Here is a 19,355-nt window from a genome sequence, read left to right as displayed (position 1 = left end):
TACATACATACATACATACATACATACATACATACAATATTATTAAAATGATTGCTAGAAAATCATTAGGAAATTTATTTTGTGTAATTTCAAATTAAGCTGTAAAAAAAGTAGGAATGTCTCCGCTAACAGAGGACATTTTCAGAGTTTTCTAGAGGGGTTCTCTGAAAGTTGTGATCAAACATTCTTACATTCTTAACATTAATAGAATGTTTGTTCAAAGTTGTCTTAATGTTCTAAAACCCTAACATAAAATTTTGTGCTGTCAAACGATTAATCGCATCCAAAATAAAAGTTTTTGTTTACATACTATATGTATGTGTACTGTTTATTATATTATATATAAATATACTTAATATATAAACAGCACATTTTTCTTAAATATATACATGCATGTGTTTGTATTTATATATACATAATAAATATACACAGTACACGCTCATATATTATGTAAACAAACTTTTATTTTGGATGCGATTAATCGTTTGACAGCACAAATAAAAATTCTATTTATACATCATTCATGGAACATTTTAGTTGAATGTTTGTCTAACGTTTTTTAAATGTTACTATTTGTTTCATAACATTGGAAAATAACATTCCCTTAATGTTTGCAAATTTATAAAATGGAATGTCCCCTAATGTTTGTATATAACCAAATAAAAACGTTTTTAAAACATTCAAAAAACTGTTAGCAAAACATTCTCAGAACATGTTTTTGTTAGTACTGTTTAATTGTTTAAAAGTATGTTTTAAGGCCAAAAGTGCCTATAGTTGAAGAAAACACTTTCAGTATTGTGCAGACTTTATGGTAATACATCAATGTATAGTAAATCAACGCAATTATGTATTTCAGAGGTATGCTGCAATATGTTTGAAAGTTTGACTGAAGTGAGAAACTGGGTCAATTACGGCAAGAGATACAGATGGCTGTTTGTTCCACTGGTCAAAAGTATACCATCTATGTTGAGAAATCAGTGGGTGTCAGGAAATGTATCTTTTTTTTTTTTTGTCTCATTGATTCCCCACATTCCCGGTTTAGAGTGCAAATGCCCTTCCAACAGTGAAGAAACACAGATAATTGGCCACTGTTGACAAGTTTGTCCAGTAGCTGTGTTAGATTTGCTTTTTAACCATGAACATTTAGTTAGGAGTCTAGAGCAACACATGGCAATGAACTGCTTGAAGTATTTTATCTCAGATGTTTTGTTTTTAATGACTTTTGCCTTGCCCAGACAAGCACACACAAAAACAAAATCCCAAACAGACACCGGTAAAACTCAGATATGAAATAGAGTATGTCTTTCAGTACACTATAAGCTACTATTTAATTAAGCAAAGAATAGCTGCAAAGGGTAAGTACTAGTATTATGCAGACTAAACTAGAGCTCTTTAATTCCGAACCTGTTAATCAGAGAACTCAACGCCTGACATCAAAGGATCAAGAATGTGTCGATTGTAATGAGCAGGATCACTCATCAAAGTGTGAATCTGGCCTTGTCCACTGTAACACCCAGCATGTATGTAAAAAAAAAGGCATGTGGGCAATTGGCAAAGTAAATGGTTTCAAAGTCTACAGATTTTATTGCTGATTAGAGACAGTGCAACGCTGAGCGTAAATGAGATTTGGAGAAGATGAAGTGCAAAATGAGGGCCGACTCTTCAGATGAACTGTTACAAATGATACAAATTATTTGGATGTAACTCACTATGATGTTCATGCGTTTGAAGCTTTGTTAAAGGTGGGGTAAGCGATTTCTGGTAGCCAATGTTGACAAAATGCAGACATGGTTTTATGTTTACGTGGCGCGATGCAATGCAAAGCGTAAAAAGACAATACAAGTCATTATAATCAGCATTTATGTCCCCACTGGATGCAACAAATGCCTCATTTATAATGGGTTTTAATGTTTTTGTCTCGTCGCTCCGGCCGGGAGACGGCATCACAGTATGGTAAGGGGCGTAACATTTCCGTCACACGCTTGAGGTATTCAGCCAATCACAACGCACTGGATAGCTGGCCAATCAGAGCACACCTAGCCGTTTCAGCGTTTCAGAAAGGCGGGGCAGAGAAGAAACAATAATGTACGGTATGTGGAAAATGTGTTTTTTGAACCTTAAACCGCACAAACACATCGAGAAGAAACAAAGCAACCTCGGCGTCCGATCGCAGGCCTTCCGCTCCTTGAGTTCTCTCCAGCGCTGGAAAGCTGATCTGATATTTACACGGGTCCTACTTCTTGCCTTAAGCCTTCTTTTGTTCCGCAGATGTTTTCCTCTTTTGTTTTTTATCCGCCATCTCTATCTTTCTGTGCTCGGCTCGCTAATGTCCGTCCTGTGCACTGAACGCTCTCTCCTCCACATCATGAGTAGACACGCCCTTTACTGCTGATTGGCTACAAGTTTGTTTTGCTAGTCGGCCCGAATCAGTTTTCTAAAGCGTTTTTTAAAAATCGCTTACCCCACCTTTAAATATTATATACAAAATATATAGCTATCTGTATCTTCCTTTATTTTAAAACTTTAAATTAATGCTAACCATTAAACAAGTTACTATCAATAAATCAGTAGGGGAAGAATAATAAACTTAGAAAAAATGTATCTACATTATGTATAATTAATGGTGATAATATATTCAGAAAATCCATTAATATAGTTTAACAGCAAGCAAATGTCAAAATCTAATCTTACTGTTGCAACTACATAAATATATAATACAATATTCTATTGTGTCTGGTAGAGTGTTTTACACGATTATATTTGGATGCTTTTGAAGTCATTAAACAAATGTATTTTGAAGGACAGATGTTCCCTGGACCCGATCTATGTGAAAAACAACAGAACCATATGTTGTGTATATTGTATATTGGCAAACATTACCCAACATTTCCAGAACAGTGGTGGCAAATTCCTTTAATCCTATGAAACAAAACAAAGGGTATAAACATATGCTGTTGCACATTAAATATCTTTTGAACATTGTTAACCTAGTGCACAAGTAAACTTGGATAGTTCTGCATATAGTGAGAGCTACACTTCTTGGTGGTCCCGTTTATTTGACCATATGCATAATAACATCAATGAACCCACATGAAGGCAGACCGGTGTGCCATGTTCCCAATTTTCAGTTCTTTGTCATGGTGAACTTGAGAGCAACGATTACAAAAAGTGACAAAATCTTGCAAACCACTAGACTCCTCGTGCCCAGAGAAGTGACTGATTGCCTTCACAATGGGCAATTAAAACAATGTGAGTTTCCAGCAGGTCTGAGTCCATTTGGATGTGTTTGGCCTGAGGCATGGCTCACTGGAGAGAGTTAACAGCAGAATAAATACCCATCTTTGCAGTCATTATTAGGCTTAGAGCATAATATGCCCGAAACTTGCATCGGTCCTGCTCTGGTTTGTTACAGTTTACTGGCGTATTAAGAAGGGCCATGGAGATTATGATGTCTGTCAATCTGCATCCAACCCAACTACCCCGGTGCTATCATGGCCTCTCCTTGATCTTGTGCAAATTTCTTCCTTCATAGGGGATGAGGGGAATTGGATCGTGCAGGCAGTTGAGCAAAGGCTTGTTTTGATGTTTATTCATTTGCTCAGCGCTCAATCCAAGAATGCAGAAAAGTGGACCTCTGATACACAGTTTCTATCAAACTTTAATGAGGCTGAATAAATTAGCGACACAAATGATGTTGTTTTAGAATTTTACATCATTAACTTTGTCTCTTTGTACAAAATTCTGCATATTTCATGGCAACAAATGCTCTCGTTTCAGAAGAAGGCACATGCTTTCATCAACCAATCTCTGTGAAAGACTGAAACGTTCAACTTGGTCTCAAGTTCTCCTGCCGTATGTGTATCCCAAGTCAATCAGAAGGCTGTTTGAGGCAAAGTCTCAACTCTGATGCAACTCTGTTCCTACATGAAGCCTGACTGGCTCTATCGTTCCAGTCTCTACGCCACATTTGGGGCAGGTAAAGCAGATGTCAGCGATCGTGTGGCTCTTGAGGCAGTAGTAGCAGAACACGTGTTTGCAGCCGGCTGAATGGGGCATTGTGGGCCACTCCCCGCAGACGGCACACTCAGTGCAGTGGGTCTCCTCCGAACCTTCCGTTCCTCTCAGTTCCTTCAGAGGGGAAAACAGAGCGGCGACACTGGCCTTCAGCTTCCACACATTTATGAGAGGCAGCAGGAAGATGAGGAACTCGGCAAAGCCGTGCCACAAAAGCTCCCGGTTCAAGAACTGGAAGTTGATGTCTCGTGGTCCCTGGGGTCCCCTGAAGACAGGCTGTACTCCCAGCAACCTTTCGGTAAGTGTTGGATAGGTTCCTCTTTGGAGGAACAGTAGGAAGTTGACCAGGCTGGCCACTTTGGTAAGGCCCATCAAGATGCTGAGTACCTTGCGGGCCTTGCGTGCGTTGGATTCTGCAGGGTGGTTGAGGAACAAGCTATGGGAGCGTTCACTTAGCCACTTTTCGCCGACCGTCAGCAGAGCGAACCAAAACTTCTGTGGCCGGCTCATGGGCCGGTACTTCTGTCCCGGGATAAGAGCGTTCTTGTACCGGATATTGAGCAGTGATTGGCCCACGGTGGCACTGTTAGAGTAGACTGTGAACCTCCACAAAAGGAGCTGGAGAAGGGCCTTGAGTTCTGGTTCCACAGGGGTTAAGAGCCCAGGCTTGAAATGCTGGAAACATTGGGTGAACTGTGACCAAACAAGCTGTTCCAGTGCACCATCCAGTTCAAAAGCATCCAGCTGACTGATTCTCAAAACCCGAGATAAAGGGCTTGGGCCGGCCTTGGCGAAAGGCTTGTCACCTCCAGCTCCAGCTACAGCTACAAGCAGAAGAAGCAAATGGTTATGCATTTTTGCATTTGAGTTTAAATCACTTTTCACATGTAAAACCCGTCCTAAATTCCCTTTTAGCTGTGCAGGGCAGAGGCACAGGAGGTCTTACGCTGTTCCCTCTCGAGATTCTTTCTGAGGACAAATCACATCACAGGAGATTATCCCAACAGCATAGGCTTGGAAAGGCAGTAAACATCCGCTATGTGGAACTACTTTACTTTGACGGCTTTTTATAAGGGATCTAAGAACTGTGACGTTTGCCAATTTTTCATGGAATGCATTTGTATCGGGCTGAGTTTATCTCTTTAAACGTCATGGTTAAAAAATGAGAGCCAGGAGCTGCGGTGACCACCTCATAGCTTAGGACTGGATTTGGACAATATCTGAAATAAATTGGCTTATGAAAATTGCAAGAAGCATCTTCAAATCTTTAAGGAAAGTCTTTTTTCAATACTTCAGGTTCATCTGTGCCTAAAACCTTCACCCATTTAAGAATGAAACTTAAATGGACAATAAAAAAGGATGCAAGATGTTCATGAATCAGTTGAAAAATTATCTGCTTTAAACACATGTTGGAAACTGAAGTTACGCTCATTGTATAATCAGTCAAAACTTCCCCTTTTAGGCTGCAGATTATGTTTTGTACGTGTCGAGGTTTACAGACCAGTTCAATAGTTTCTCAGCTAAGGAAAAAATCCTTCACTGCACGGCAGCACTTGGCCAGGTGAGACAAATCATTGCGGCAGGCCACTCTGGGGATACGGCTTTTCCATGTTCTCGTCATAGGCTTTTATTGAGCAGTTTACAAGTTATGAATGAATATGTTTTATTTGAGAACATAATATTGACAGCGACCTATCAATAGTAATGTGACTATTGTCAAGGGCCTGTCAATAGTAATGTAATTATGATTTAGAGGATCACATAGATGTTAGCTCGGGCAAGTAACATCTCTTATAGGACTGCTATCAATATCAGGATTACTATTGACATGTTCTCTCAGACTCAAAGTACTTGCCAAATATATAATAACTAGACACTTTTGTCAATGTGCACTGCCTATAAAAATTAAGCATTTGAATGTACAGGGCTTTAACCGGAAAGCTGAAAATCCATGCGTCTTATGTAATCGACCAAATTCGTAATCAATGGCTGTGTTTACCTCTTTTGTAATCAGAAGACCTGGCCAACATGGAGCGCAGTGATTCATACACGTTTACAGTGCCACTACAGTGCACTCGAAAAAAAAAAAAAAAAACTTCAGTGACAAATAGCCAATGAAAACGTGGCCTAGCTAAAACAATAGTAGTCTGAATAAACAACTGGAAACAATAAGTATATTTGTAAACTGATTTTCTCATTAGCTATATATTTCAACAATATGACCGCTCTGTTATTTATAACCCTACTGCAATTTACAGTTGAATTTTCTAGGAAATGGAGCCCATCTTCAGGCTGCAAAATGGATGGGGAACATGCATATAAGGTTATATCAGCCAAGTCAAGGTCCTGACAAGCAGTCCTAAATGACAAATGCCTGACACCGGCACGGGCTATAAAACATGTTCTCCTGAGGCAGCCCACTGGAGGCTCAGGCCTGCAGTTCTGCAACTGATAAGCTGGGTCACAGAGTCACCTTGGATTTAGCATCACAAGGCGGCAGGCCATGATATTCCTGCAGCGACTGGACAATTTGGAATCTGGAGATTTTTAGGAAGTCTGTGGTTACGTGACCTTGCTTTTGACATTCTGTCAGCTTTTGCATCTTTGGGGCAAGTCGGAGAAGACCTTACATCTGTTTATTTAAACAACAACATATTTTTACATGGCTATAGTTTTTGCTTTCTTATATATATATATATATATATGTGTGTATATGTATTATGTTATATTATTATATTTATGTACGTATATTATGTTACATTATAAGTTTAGGGTCAGTAAGAATTTAAAATTTTTTTTTGAAAGAAGTCAAAATACAGTAAATAGTAATACTGTGAAATATTATTACAATTTGCAATAACTGTTTCTATTTTAATAAAAAAAAAAAAAAAATCCCCTGTGATGACAACACTGAATTTTCAGCAGCCATTACTCCAGTCTTTAGTGTCACATAATCCTTCAGAAATCATTCTAATATGCTGATTTGGTGCTCAATTTTTTTTTTTGTTATTATCAATATTGAAAAGATTTGTGCTGCTTAATATTTTTATTGAAACCATGATACATTGTTTCAGGATTCTTTGATGAATAAAAAGCTAAAGAACAACATTTGAAATTATAAAATTATAAATGTCTTTTCTGTAAATTATGATCAATTTAATGCATCCTCGATAAAACTAATAATTTCTTTACAAAAAAAAAAAACTGACCCCAAACATTTAAAAAGCATATTACATTATATCTGATGATTAAAATGATATAAAAATATACGTATTTGCCAAATATTCCAGTGCCTTTTATAAAAATGAAATCACATGCCAGAGGGGTTTTATTATCCTTTGCTTAAACGTGTCAATTTGTATTTCCAGTGGCAGACGAGGTGTCACTCAGTCAAAAAATCCTTTCTTAAACCTTCGCTTGCTTTAATCATTTGAGTGATTAAGGTTACAGAGCTTCGGCACCATTTTCAGCTGGCAGAAGAATTAGCAAGTCTCCTTGTTTTGCATTCAACTTTTAACTCTGTCCCAGAAGTATCTGAATATTATTATGAACACTGATGGGTCGGTCAGCTTCTGAATTTTAAAGGTGATGTCATCCTGAAATGGGATTAGGACTGCTAAAATACCCATCCTGTGACCGTTCTAATTGTTCTACGTCTGTATCATAAAATATGAATGTCTGCAAAAGCACTTGGGGTTCAAGGTCTGGTCCTAATGTCTCATCAGACTGCCCCATTTCTAATTACCAATGAATCGCAAGAGCCCCGGTCTAACGAAACTTAACGTCTAAGAAATAGCAGCTAGGTCTGACACAAAGATATGCTTTGCTAAATCTTGTTTGCACAAAATGTAAATTATTTAAAATAATTAATTGATTTTGTGAGTATGAAGGTGGAAGATTTAAAGCCTTAAGTACAGAGTTAGGCAGAAAAAAACAGCTTAAAAACTCATGAAACATTTAAAGGCTGAGGCAGCAGGAACGACTGAAGAGAACATGTTATTAAATTGTGAAAATGCATATTATGGTGTACAGAGGGCAGTCAGGCTTTGCTGTGTCCACAAAGGATCTCTGCTTCAATACATTTGTCTTGTAATTTTTCATCACCTTTATGAGATGATGTATTTGCATAAAAACAGCATTTCATCTTTTTACGATAACCATTTTCTTCAATTCAAAAACACCATCCTTATTCCATGACGCCACACCACAAACCACTGCCCTTAAAATCATGTTTATGTACGAGAATTGTTTTTCTTCTCACCCTCATCCAGATTTGGCTTAGCAAGGCCATGTATTGTAATAATAAAAGCCTCCCTGTTTATATGGAAGCAGCAGCTTGGTAAACATTTTACCCTCAAATGGAAGAAAGACTCAAGCTCAGTTTCAAACACATCTGCAAAACGACCCAACAACATAGTGTGCTTTTTAAATTTGAATCCATTTAAATGCAACACTGGCACAAATCTATAGGCAACCTTTTGACCTGGGCTGAGATCATACTGCAGTCTGTCTTTAACTCCATTCATTATGTTAAGTGTGCTATGAACCACTTAGAGCTCAATCAAATCCACAACAATCAGCTGTCCTAATTCTGTACGATGACGGCATTTCTGATCACTCTAAAACTTCATACAAAAATGTACACTCTAAAGTCAGTAAAAACACATCCAATAATGTACTGTGTTCATTTGCACACTTGCGTGTATTTACAGTGTACTTACCTAAGAAAGTACTAGTAATATAGGGTAACTACATGGGTTAAGATTAGGTTCAGGGTTACAGTAGTAGCTAGTAATTAAAAGAAACATAAATAAAAGAAACAAAAATCATGCCTCCATGCTTTGATTGGCTGATCATGCTGTTGACAAGCTAATGTTTGTTATTTTATGATGGTCTAACAGGTGTGCAAATAGACCTGAATGGGTCAAAGTGGTGAAAATGAACAAACTAATTACAAAGTAAACAACTACCCCACTCTGACATCAACACATCTGGTCAAGTCCAAATATAAATGAACTGGGAATTACTGGAAACACCAAATGATCTGTGAGCTTGTGGTTTGAGTATCTGATGAATAATGATCTGAAAAGGTGACCATTATTATATCCTAATAATATATCATAAAGTTGACAATTATAATATCACAATCACAGTTGGTAATAAATAGATTAAAAAAGAAATATACTTAATATTGTTGTTACTGTATTATTATTATTATTATAATAAATATTAATATTCTTATTTCCGTAAAACATAAACGTGATGAGATCTAATGCAACCTGGTTAATAACAAGAATGCTATTGTTAACATAAACAATAAAATTATACAACAAAATATTAATATATTAGTTTCTTGTCGACCACGTACATTGAATTCGTGTATTATGCATCGATAACACGCACAAACCTAATGTTAGATTGACTGGGGAGAAAACGATGCTCTGTCCTGCATTAAACTGAATGCAACTTGATACAGAATGCTTTCTCACAATGTCTGGTTAACTGAGATTTGACAAGAGCAAATAAATTTAGTATAATTACCCATGATAAGACTGACAGTCCACGATCGGACTCGGTCGGAACTGAGGCGCTATTCTTCCTCCTTTTCCGGGTTATCTCGGTTAACCCCTCCTTGAAGCAGATGAGCCAATTGCAAATTGCATTTTCTCTGCACCCTTGATCACATGCATCCAATCGCAATATCTGATTGAGCGAGGCAAAATCGCATCGCGCTGTGCATGTGGGAGTCTTCATGCGTTGGCGTCTGACAATAAACCTCCCAATCAAAATCGATAGCGCTGTTCTACAGCATGTCTTAACCAATCGCTATCAAGCAGGGGCGGGCTCTAATGAGCAGCAAGCATTCAAGCACGGAGATTGTTTGTAACAGAGGCATAAAGTACGGTGGCCGAGAAGTGCAAAGCCAATCACAATTCTGAAAACAAAATAACAAATTACAAACGCAAATGCAAGTCTAAAAAACAAAATAACAATTCAGAAAGCACAACAACAATTCATGACTGGACGAGACATCTGTCAATCAACGTATACAGGGAAGAACCAGCCGAAGAACAGCTGAGTCGTGGTAGAAAGTTCGGAGATGGTATTAAAGTAGCTCAGTTTAAATGTATTGTATGAATTGCCCTTATTCTGGAATAAAAAATACGGGTTGTCTCTTTACATTTAGTTAAAAGTGACTATAAATTATCTGTTCCAGTGGTGCAGATGGATAAGTGTGTGCCCCTGCCTTTTTGACACGATCGATCAGGGTTCGATCCCACTTTGCACTTCTCGGTCACCGTAATACGGGGAGAAAAGAAGTGAAACGCTCACAGTCACACTCATAAATGAGCATTCAGACGCCATAGTAACACGGTTTACTAAAATGTAAAGCATTTGCTTCAGTTTTACATTTTGTTTTCCTTGGAAAACGTCGTGTCAAATGTGCAACTGTTCTGTTAAATGCTCTCCGCACCTGCAAAGTTCACGTAATATATCATCAGAGAGGACGTCTGTTTTGTGTGTGTGTGTGTGTGTATATATATATAATATATATATATATATATATATATATATGGTGTGTGTTTTTATGTTTATATATATTAGTTATGAGTGATTATTTTTTCTCCCAGTGATGGCAAGCAACAGTGGCATATTCTCTTAGTCACATACACCGCAGCTTTTTTTTTTTTTTAAATCGGTTATATTATCAGGCAGATTATAGAATTTTGTTCGTACAATTCAGACAGTTAAAGGAATTGTTCATCCCAAAATACATCCTTATGTTATTCCCAACCTGCATTATTTTTTTGTAAAACACAGATGTTAGGCACTGACAGGCCTTAGTCAACCTTCACATTTACGGTTTCATTTGAAATGTTTCTTCTTAGTATTTCCTTTTGTATTTCACAGAAGAAAGAAAGACCGGTTTGAAACAACGTGACGGTGAGTAAATGATGACAGACTTTCACTTTTGGGTGAACTATCCCTTAAATGTATTTTTTGTATAATGTCCTTGTTAACAAAACTGTGGTTTACATGAGAGGAACTTGAACTACAATAGTCTGGCACACATAGAGACTATATAGAATCTGTTCATCTGGAAGTGTAGACACTGTATTGACTGCTGATCAGCTTTTCAAAAGCTATTTTGTTTGTACACAAGATTGCTGACTATTGTGTATAGGACAGTATTCACACTCTCATATGGTTCAAAGTCCTCAAGGTTTAGGTTTCGTGAAGATAATAATTTGAAACCTCTTGTGAATTCTTCACCATTTATGGATACTGTGTTTATTGCTGAAAGAATGTTAAAGAGTTTGAATTCAACAATTCATCACTGCACGCATGTTATATGTGTAGCAAATAAGGACAGCTGGCCTTTTCCCAGAAGAGACACATTAAGATTACTAATAATTTCTGCGATAATAGGGACAACATGATCTGTAGCTCTCTAGGTGAACATTCGCATTACCTTCCTCAATATGCACTAACTGCTATTTAGTATGTGCGCCGCTAATAGATATTTTAATAATTCATCAGTATGTATTGTAAATTATTAAACTCCCTGTATGGTCATTGGTGCCGTCGAACCTAACCTAGTTTAAAGCCATTCATCCTGACAGAAGTAAGATTGATAATTTAGGTTAAACGTAGGTGGGTTATAAGTCTATGTGTCATGCAACAAATAACATGCATTTGGCTAATATTTAGACTAAAGTCAATATAAGCTGTTATCACTGCAAATGACCCCTAAAATTCAGAGAACAGTAAACGCCACTCATTAGTTCATTAGCTAGACCACACAATATTGATGCCGGGGTAGCATATGAACTCCATTTCTATTCGTCTATGTTTTCAAGAATCAGCAGAATTAGATTGAAGACTGCATCTCTGCTGTCCTAGAGGCATATTATGCTGTTGTCCCTTGACTGCAGTAACCATTGTTCTAATGTACATAATTGGCAATTGAATAGATTCAGAGCATTAAAAGCTGCTTATTTGCCTCTTGCAATGTAAAGAATGCTTCGAACCTGGTAATATGAGCTCCAAATGCACTGATCGAATGGTTGCAATATATAACCAGATTTATTAACCCATTTCGTAGGTTTGTAATTGTTTTGAAATAACGGGCTTTTCAAAGTACGGCTGCTTATTGCTATCACTTTATGCATAGACATGATTAAAAGGAATGTTCCAAACAGTCGTAGTTTGAAACGCACATAGTGTGTTTTTTTTTTTAATGGTTTCAGCTATATCCACTTGAAATTACGTGAACTTATAACCATGTTGTTGTGTTTTATCAGCATGCAACATAAGCCTAATCAACCCCAGCAACCTTGTGATAAGCTTAGCTTATGGCCAAAAGGTCTCCAACCTGGAGCAGATGTTCCAAAGCTTATATCAAAGCTCAAGCTAAAGTGTTCGTTTAGACAGATTGGATTTGCAGAGGTGTGGAGGGGTTGGAGATGTTGGCTTTGTGATTTCGGCAGGATTTGGACCATCAGCGGACATGCCTGGAGGATGACAGTAGCTGTCTGCGAGCTGAGATCCAGGAGCTGAAAACCGACTTTAGACCCCTCACATAAGTGATCCATCGTGCTCAACACATGCTCGGCCTGGATGTGAGTCACATGCCTATATTCCCTTGCCTCGTTCTCTCGCTCACTCACTCACTTGCTCACACGCTCTCCATTTTCTCCCTCACCCCAAAGTCATGGGACGGTCCCTCATTCATTTTTCAAAACTCATTTTCCGCCCTTGAGCTCAGGATTTTTAATTCTGGCTTCACCTTGACTGGTGGCCTTTGGGCATGAGGGATCAACGGAGCCGGGCTTTGATCCAGCATGCCGGCATGGGACTCATTTCCAGCTCTGCCACACTGATGCGACTCAGTGAGTTCAACTTGACCTTGTGGCTCCTCTGGGCCCCTCTGGCCGCAGTCGACGAGACCCAGCTCCCTCCTCCTCTCCATCCTGAACACCTCCAATAACTCGTTCTAATCAAACCGTTCTGCTCTCCGCAGCCCTGCCTTTGATCTGCATAATATGCCTCCTCCACCTCTTCATCTCCCTTCTCCGTTTATCACATCATGTGTGAATGCAGAACATCAGTGAAATGTTGTAGAAGGTTAGTATAAATGTTCACGTACAGTAGGTCTAGTGAAAATGGGTTGAAGGTCTGTTCGGATTGCAAACACCAGAAAAAAAATGCAAATAGCAAAATGTAACTAACCAGATGCTTCTACATATTTAGCATATACAAATTGTTTTATGTTTATATTTTAATTTTAACAGGCAGACAAAACATTGTTTTATTATTTTTAAGGCTGTGAGTCCAGTAATACTTGAGAGACAGCTTGCAGTTCTTGGTAATGTTAACACAATACAAAAAATGAATTATGATATAACCATAATATAATTCATTCATTCATTTACTACTACTACTACTAATTTAGGTAAATTATTATTAATAGAAAATGAAATGTAATTTCATAATTTACATTTTATTCATTAATTTATTTCAGTGTATATATTATTTATATATTTATTTATTTTCATTTATTTAATCTAATATTTGTGACCCTGGACCACAAAACTAGTCATAAGTAGCACGGGTGCATTTGTAGCAATAACCAAAAATACATTGTATGGGTCAAAATGATCGATTTTTGTTTTATGCCAAAAATCTATATTAAGTAAAGATCATGTTCCATGAAGATATTTTGTAAATTTCTACCGTAAATATATCAAAACTTAATATTTGACTAGTAATATGCATTGATAAGGACTTAATTTGCACAACTTTGAAGGTTTTCTCAATATTTTGATTTTTTTGCACACTCTGATTCCAGATTTTAAAAAATAGTTGTATCTCAGCCAAATATTGTCCTATCGTAACAAACCATACATCAGTGGAAAGCTTTTATTTATTCAGCTTTCGGATCATGCATACATCTCAATTTAAAAAAATTGACCCTTATAACTGGTTTTGTGGTCCAGAGTCACATTTTTTATTATTTCAATTTAACAAATTAATACATTTATATTTATTTATTGTATTATTATTATTATTATTATTATTATTATTTAAATTCAAGTGTAATTTTTTTCATTTACATTTATTTAAATTATATTAATTCTTTATTTTTTCAATGTTTGTTTTTATTTATTTCCATTTTTAAAATATTGATTATTATTTAAATGATATTTAATATATATATTTATTTATATTCATTCATATGTATTAAATTGATTATTTAAATTAACTTTTTTTCAATTTACATTTTTATTTAATAATTTTTGTGTTTGTATTGATGTCCAATATAAATTCTGCTACCTGAAAAAACAAAAACAATTGGGAACTGCTGATCCAAAATGCCTTTGCTGTGTGGGGTTTTTTCTTGACAGGTTCGCCATAGTCTCCTGTGTACAACGTGTCCATGCCAAGATCCTGCTGCTGTACCTTTAGCCGTGACAAGTCGGCCTGTGCGCCAGCTGTGCCCATGGGGCATCATCGGTCGTAACAAGAGTCGGTGTGCCCGCTTCAGTGCAACCCCATTGTGGTGTTGGAGGATAATAACACTCTGCTTCCTTTTGTCAGTGTGTTTTGCTGGATGATAAACACGGGAGGAAGGACCGGCAGAGGAGCTCAGGCTCAAAGAGGTGAGTTTGTGAAATCACAGCACAGAAGAAGGTGCAGTTGCCTGGTGTGTGCACTAATTGAAGCTCCTCCAGGCAACAGCCGCAGCAAACCCGAGCCCGTCGAGCAGCATCGGCAGGAGTGATGACTGGCTGTTCGGGGAAGGGTCTCTCAGGTCACTGTCGGAGGTTATGTTAATTCGGTTGTTAATGACTTCCTTTTTGAGTGATAATTGATCAGCTTCATTACCATATTCCTCTGTAATGCTATGTCACTAGGGCAAAGCTCGGTCTAATGAATGCTCCGTTTGATTTCTGAAATAATGAACTAATTAGACTAATTAAAATCAATAGAGGTGCCAATACAAGGTTAGGCATCAGACGGCGGTCTCTATCTGTGCTCTGCCCGAGTCACCAGCTCAGTTTAAAGGAACCTAATGCTGATTTATGGGCTCTTGATGGTCATTAGTTAGAATAAATTGCGCCGAGGAGCCAAGACAGCATTATTCAAGTACAGGATACTAAGTGCATTGTAAGGTCAGCAATAAGTGCAAACCTACATATGTAGTTGAATGCCCTTGTAAACCTTTGTTAATATATCAGGTCAGAACAGCGTCGGACAGCATCTTTGCACGCGGAGATTAGCTGCGCTAGTACAGACACTACGTTGAATGAGATTCAAATAACAGCATATTATAAAGGTGTTCTTTGATTTTTATCGAGACAGCCATGTCGGCAATTATTAAAGACCTTCTTGAAGCAAGGTCACAAACAATATGTTGTGATTACATCAGACTGAGCGATGGCTTATTGCTCTTTCATTAGTTTTCCTCTGTGATCGCCATGGGATTTTACTTTTTATTGGCTCTTGGAAGCCACATTTAGGGCAGATACATCCCCCTCCACCCCACCCCATGTGCGACTGAAAACCCTAATAAGAAGGTAGAGAATTATGTAAAATCCTGACTATTTCTGACAGAGGCAGGCCAAGCCAATGTGTATCGGAAGGGCCACCGCTGACCTAAATTCATGCATTAAGCTAAGATGCCAGTGGTGCAACCTTGATGGTCCATTTTGAGCCAGTCAGCCTGGTTATTTTTCTTTCCGTCGCCGCTTTGGGCGTTGGTCTGGGATCTGACGCCTTTTCCCGCTCCTTTCTGCCCTTATTTCAGCCGTATTAATGTTCAAAATGGTCCTGAGAAGTAATTTGTGTGATGCGACATCCATGTTTTGCCCTGTTATATATCAGTACGGACTTACTGGGCTTGTGTTGTGCACTTTTTTTTTCTCTGCAGGGTAGTTGACCATTACTTTAATAGTTTTTTTTCCCACACAGGCTTTAATGATTGAGTAGTGTTTGTGCCAGCTTTTGCCATTCCTCTAACAAATTAGTTTACTGTGGTCATAACCTTCAAAATGCTCATTACCATAAATTGCATGGCTTTTCATAAAGGCTGAGAGCTGCATTGACGAATCGCAAACAGGACCTTTCTCAGGACACTCAGTCCTGCTACTAAATTAGACCCACCGCTCCCCCCAGAGTTTCTTAATCAGCTAATGTTTTTATTCTCTTAATTTCAGCCTGATTTATCTGAATAACTAAAACAGACACATTTATATTTAGTTTTTTTGTCATGTCTAGGAAATGCGGTGTGTATGTTGCTTGTTCAGGAAATGACATCTGTGGCGTGCTGCCTTTGTAAATCCTTCCGATTTTTACTGTCCTTTTGCGCTTGAGTGTGAAAAGACTGTTTATTCACAGATCGTTCGTATTTAGTTACCTGCGGTTGCGATACGGCTTATGAGAATAATAGTATTTGCTGTTTGGCGCTGTAAAGAAGATTATTCAAAAAACTGTCATGCATCTCATGTCCTGGGTCAAAGGGAAATTAATAATTACAATCGATCTCAAAATATCCTTGTTTTGACTGCATTTCTTCATAAGCACCTTCTTAATAATAGTGATAATAATAATAATAATTTAGATGAATATTATTAAAAGAAAAATTAAATGTAATTTCATTTATTTACATTTTATTAATTAATTTATTTGTTTATATATGTATTTTCATTTTTTTCAATTTATTATTATTACTTAAATTTAACAAAAAAAATTTTTATAATTATTTTTATTGAATTTTCACTGTAATACAAAAATAACAAGGCTAAATTTAACAAATTAATACATTCAGTTATTGTATTCTTCTTCTTCTTCTTATTATTATTATTCAAATTTAAGTGTAATTTTGAAAATTGAAATTACTTAAATGATTCATTGTTAATTTTTTTATGTTTATATTTTAATTTATTTAAATTAATTTAATTTATTTATTATTATTTAAATTTAACATATTTTGTTTATTTTCATTGTTTATTTTTGTATTATTATTAAAAATGTAATATTTTTCATTCATTTTCATTATTTAATATTATTCATATTTACATTTAAGATAATTTTAAAATGCAATTTCATATTTTTATTTATTTACTGTACATTTATTTAATTAATTCTGATTTATTTATTTTAGTATATATTTAATGTATTATTTATTATTATCAGAATTTAAGTGTAGTTTTATCATTTAAATTTATTTGATCACTATTAATTATTTATTTAAATGTTTTATTTATATTCATTTATATGTAATAAATTGATTCTTAAAATTAACTAATTTTTTTTTTATTTCATATTTTTTTGTGTTTGTTTTGCTGTCCAATGTAAATTATGCTACCTGACGCAAAAAACAAAACAAAAACAAACTTCACACACATGAGAACTGCTGAACTAAACTGTGTTTGCTGTGAGGGGTTTGTTCTTGACAGGTTCACCATAGTCTCCTGTGTACAACGTGCCCATGCCCATAATTAAAATGCTTTCCATTATTTGTAGTATTCACGAAAAAAGCACAGATCTTCTGCATTTAGCTATCGACATGACATATATACTTATGAGAATAATAATATTTGCTGTTTGGAGCTGTAAAGATGTTAATAAAAAATAAAAAAACTCATACGTCTTGTGTCCTGGGTCAAAGGGAAATTAGTAATTGCAATCCATCTCCAAATATCCCTGTTTTGACTGCATTTATTGTATTGCTGTCTGAAAGAACAATGACAGGAAGAACAATAATGCCAAATAAAAAGGGCTTGATAAGCACCTTCTTAGTCAGATCGCACAGTTAGACGTAATTAAACAAGAGCGCTTGTGAAAAGCAGCTCTGGCTTTTCAGAGCAACCGATATAGCGGCGATTCCTCCTGGGGCTCAAAGAGAGAGGCTGTATGGAATTTAATTTCAGTTATTGTCTCTTCACGGTGGCCAGTAAGATTTTCTGTCTGAGTCGTAGCACATAATGGGAGGCTCTTGAGCTTCCTGATCACCCTTCCGTTTAGTCTTTTAAGCAAGTGCTCCATGCCTCGCTCCTCCAGCTTGCTTTTATTGTTTCTCTCTCAGTTTAATTCCCCTCAATGCATGCCAGTGTGGACGCCCCATCCTGCTTTACTCAACAATAATATCAAGCGTGCACCTTCAATGAGCGAGCTGTCCCGCGGCTCAGTCCCTCTGCTTAATTAGCCTCACATGCAGCCACACACACATTCGGTGATACAAAAAATATGAGGACACATACACACACACACACACACACACACACACACACACACACACACACACACACCTAATTTTCCCCTCAGTTTCCATTTTGTTGTTAACATTAATCTACTTAGAATTGCAAGGTGCACTGAGCAAAGCTAGTTTCACCTTAATCTTTTTCCCTTATGAAATTGAATAGTGGAGAAATCCTTAACATGGTTGTTTGTGGAGGTATATTTGTTGCTCGTGCAGCAATGCTGCATAATTGGTAATACCTTCTGAGTGTTTTTTTTTAAGTGCACAAGATCCATCAGTGTTCCTTCTTGTTTGTTGACTGCATTAAAGGAGTCTTGGCTACCTAAAAAGCCAAGCATTAGAGCAAAATCATAGCAAGGAGTTTCATCTCTGGATCATGCATAAAATATTACCCTGCTTTTAATGGCTGTATCTTGACCCTTGTCTCTGAGTATTGTGCCCCAAAAAAACAAGTGTGTCCATGTTTGCTTCTCTAATGCACTTGATGGTAAGAGTGGCCAAGTTATCTGGAAGTCACTGTAAGGTGACAGCTTGTGTGGCTGTACTTTTAAGAGATATTAAAGAGTAGTTAATCCAAAAAGTTAATTCTGTTATCATTTACGCACCTTCATGTTGTTACTTTTTTTTCATATAATGTGGATTTTTAAAGAATATCCCTATTAAAAAGTAGTTCACCCAGAAAGTATTTATCCTGTTATCATTTACTCACCTTTATGTCATTCCTTTTTTCCATAAAACGTGGATTTTTAAAGAATAAAAAAATCCTTGTCACTCTGGGTAAATCAAGCTCTAAAATGACTAAAATGGTCAGTGTGACTTGTATGTTACATTCCAGATCTTTGGAAGCCATATAATAGCGTGAGAATCAAACTGAAATGTGAAATTTTATTCATTCATAATCTTCTCTGAAGTCAGTGAGTGAGAACTTGAGAACTGGATCAGTCTGACTTGGGAGCAAATCATTCAGTTTGGTTTTGTGAATGGGATCAGTTGATTCACTGTCATATTACTTCAGAAGTCTTGAAATACAGAGCATGAGTTGTATAAACTACATTTTTGATACATATATGGTGTC

General features: G+C 36.8%; 1 protein-coding gene and 2 long non-coding RNA genes across 4 annotated transcripts in view; 2 read left to right on the top strand and 1 right to left on the bottom strand.

The window, feature by feature from the left end:
- Positions 1-3,641: 3,641 nt before the first annotated feature.
- Positions 3,642-9,614, bottom strand: pex2 (peroxisomal biogenesis factor 2). Of its 2 annotated transcripts, none has more exons than XM_016508440.1 (2): positions 9,556-9,614; positions 3,642-4,832 (listed from the first exon to the last, which is right to left on the bottom strand). In XM_016508440.1, exons 1-2 carry the CDS (start codon positions 9,557-9,559, stop codon positions 3,898-3,900), a joined length of 939 nt encoding a protein of 312 aa, XP_016363926.1. In that variant the 5' UTR covers positions 9,560-9,614; the 3' UTR covers positions 3,642-3,897. The 2 variants fall into 2 exon arrangements, with proteins under 2 accessions (XP_016363926.1, XP_016363925.1); XM_016508439.1 differs by having other exon boundaries at positions 3,642-4,838; positions 9,556-9,585.
- Positions 9,615-10,318: 704 nt separating this feature from the next.
- LOC107705236 (uncharacterized) overlaps positions 10,319-19,355 on the top strand; it is a 59,509-nt gene continuing 50,472 nt past the window's right edge. Inside the window, exons 1-2 of the long non-coding RNA XR_001636048.1 lie at positions 10,319-10,401; positions 10,927-10,959. This is a non-coding gene — a long non-coding RNA (uncharacterized LOC107705236). The remainder of the gene's footprint in view (positions 10,402-10,926; positions 10,960-19,355) is intronic.
- On the top strand, positions 12,468-14,727 carry LOC107705237 (uncharacterized). The gene is made up of 3 exons (XR_001636049.1): positions 12,468-12,638; positions 13,040-13,143; positions 14,424-14,727. It is a non-coding gene; the product is annotated as an uncharacterized LOC107705237 (long non-coding RNA).

The sequence above is a fragment of the Sinocyclocheilus rhinocerous genome, unplaced genomic scaffold (assembly GCF_001515625.1).
Source record: "Sinocyclocheilus rhinocerous isolate Xijiao unplaced genomic scaffold, SAMN03320098_v1.1 scaffold594, whole genome shotgun sequence".
Classification (NCBI taxonomy): Eukaryota; Metazoa; Chordata; class Actinopteri; order Cypriniformes; family Cyprinidae; genus Sinocyclocheilus; species Sinocyclocheilus rhinocerous.
This window is presented reverse-complemented; position numbering and strand designations above follow the sequence as displayed.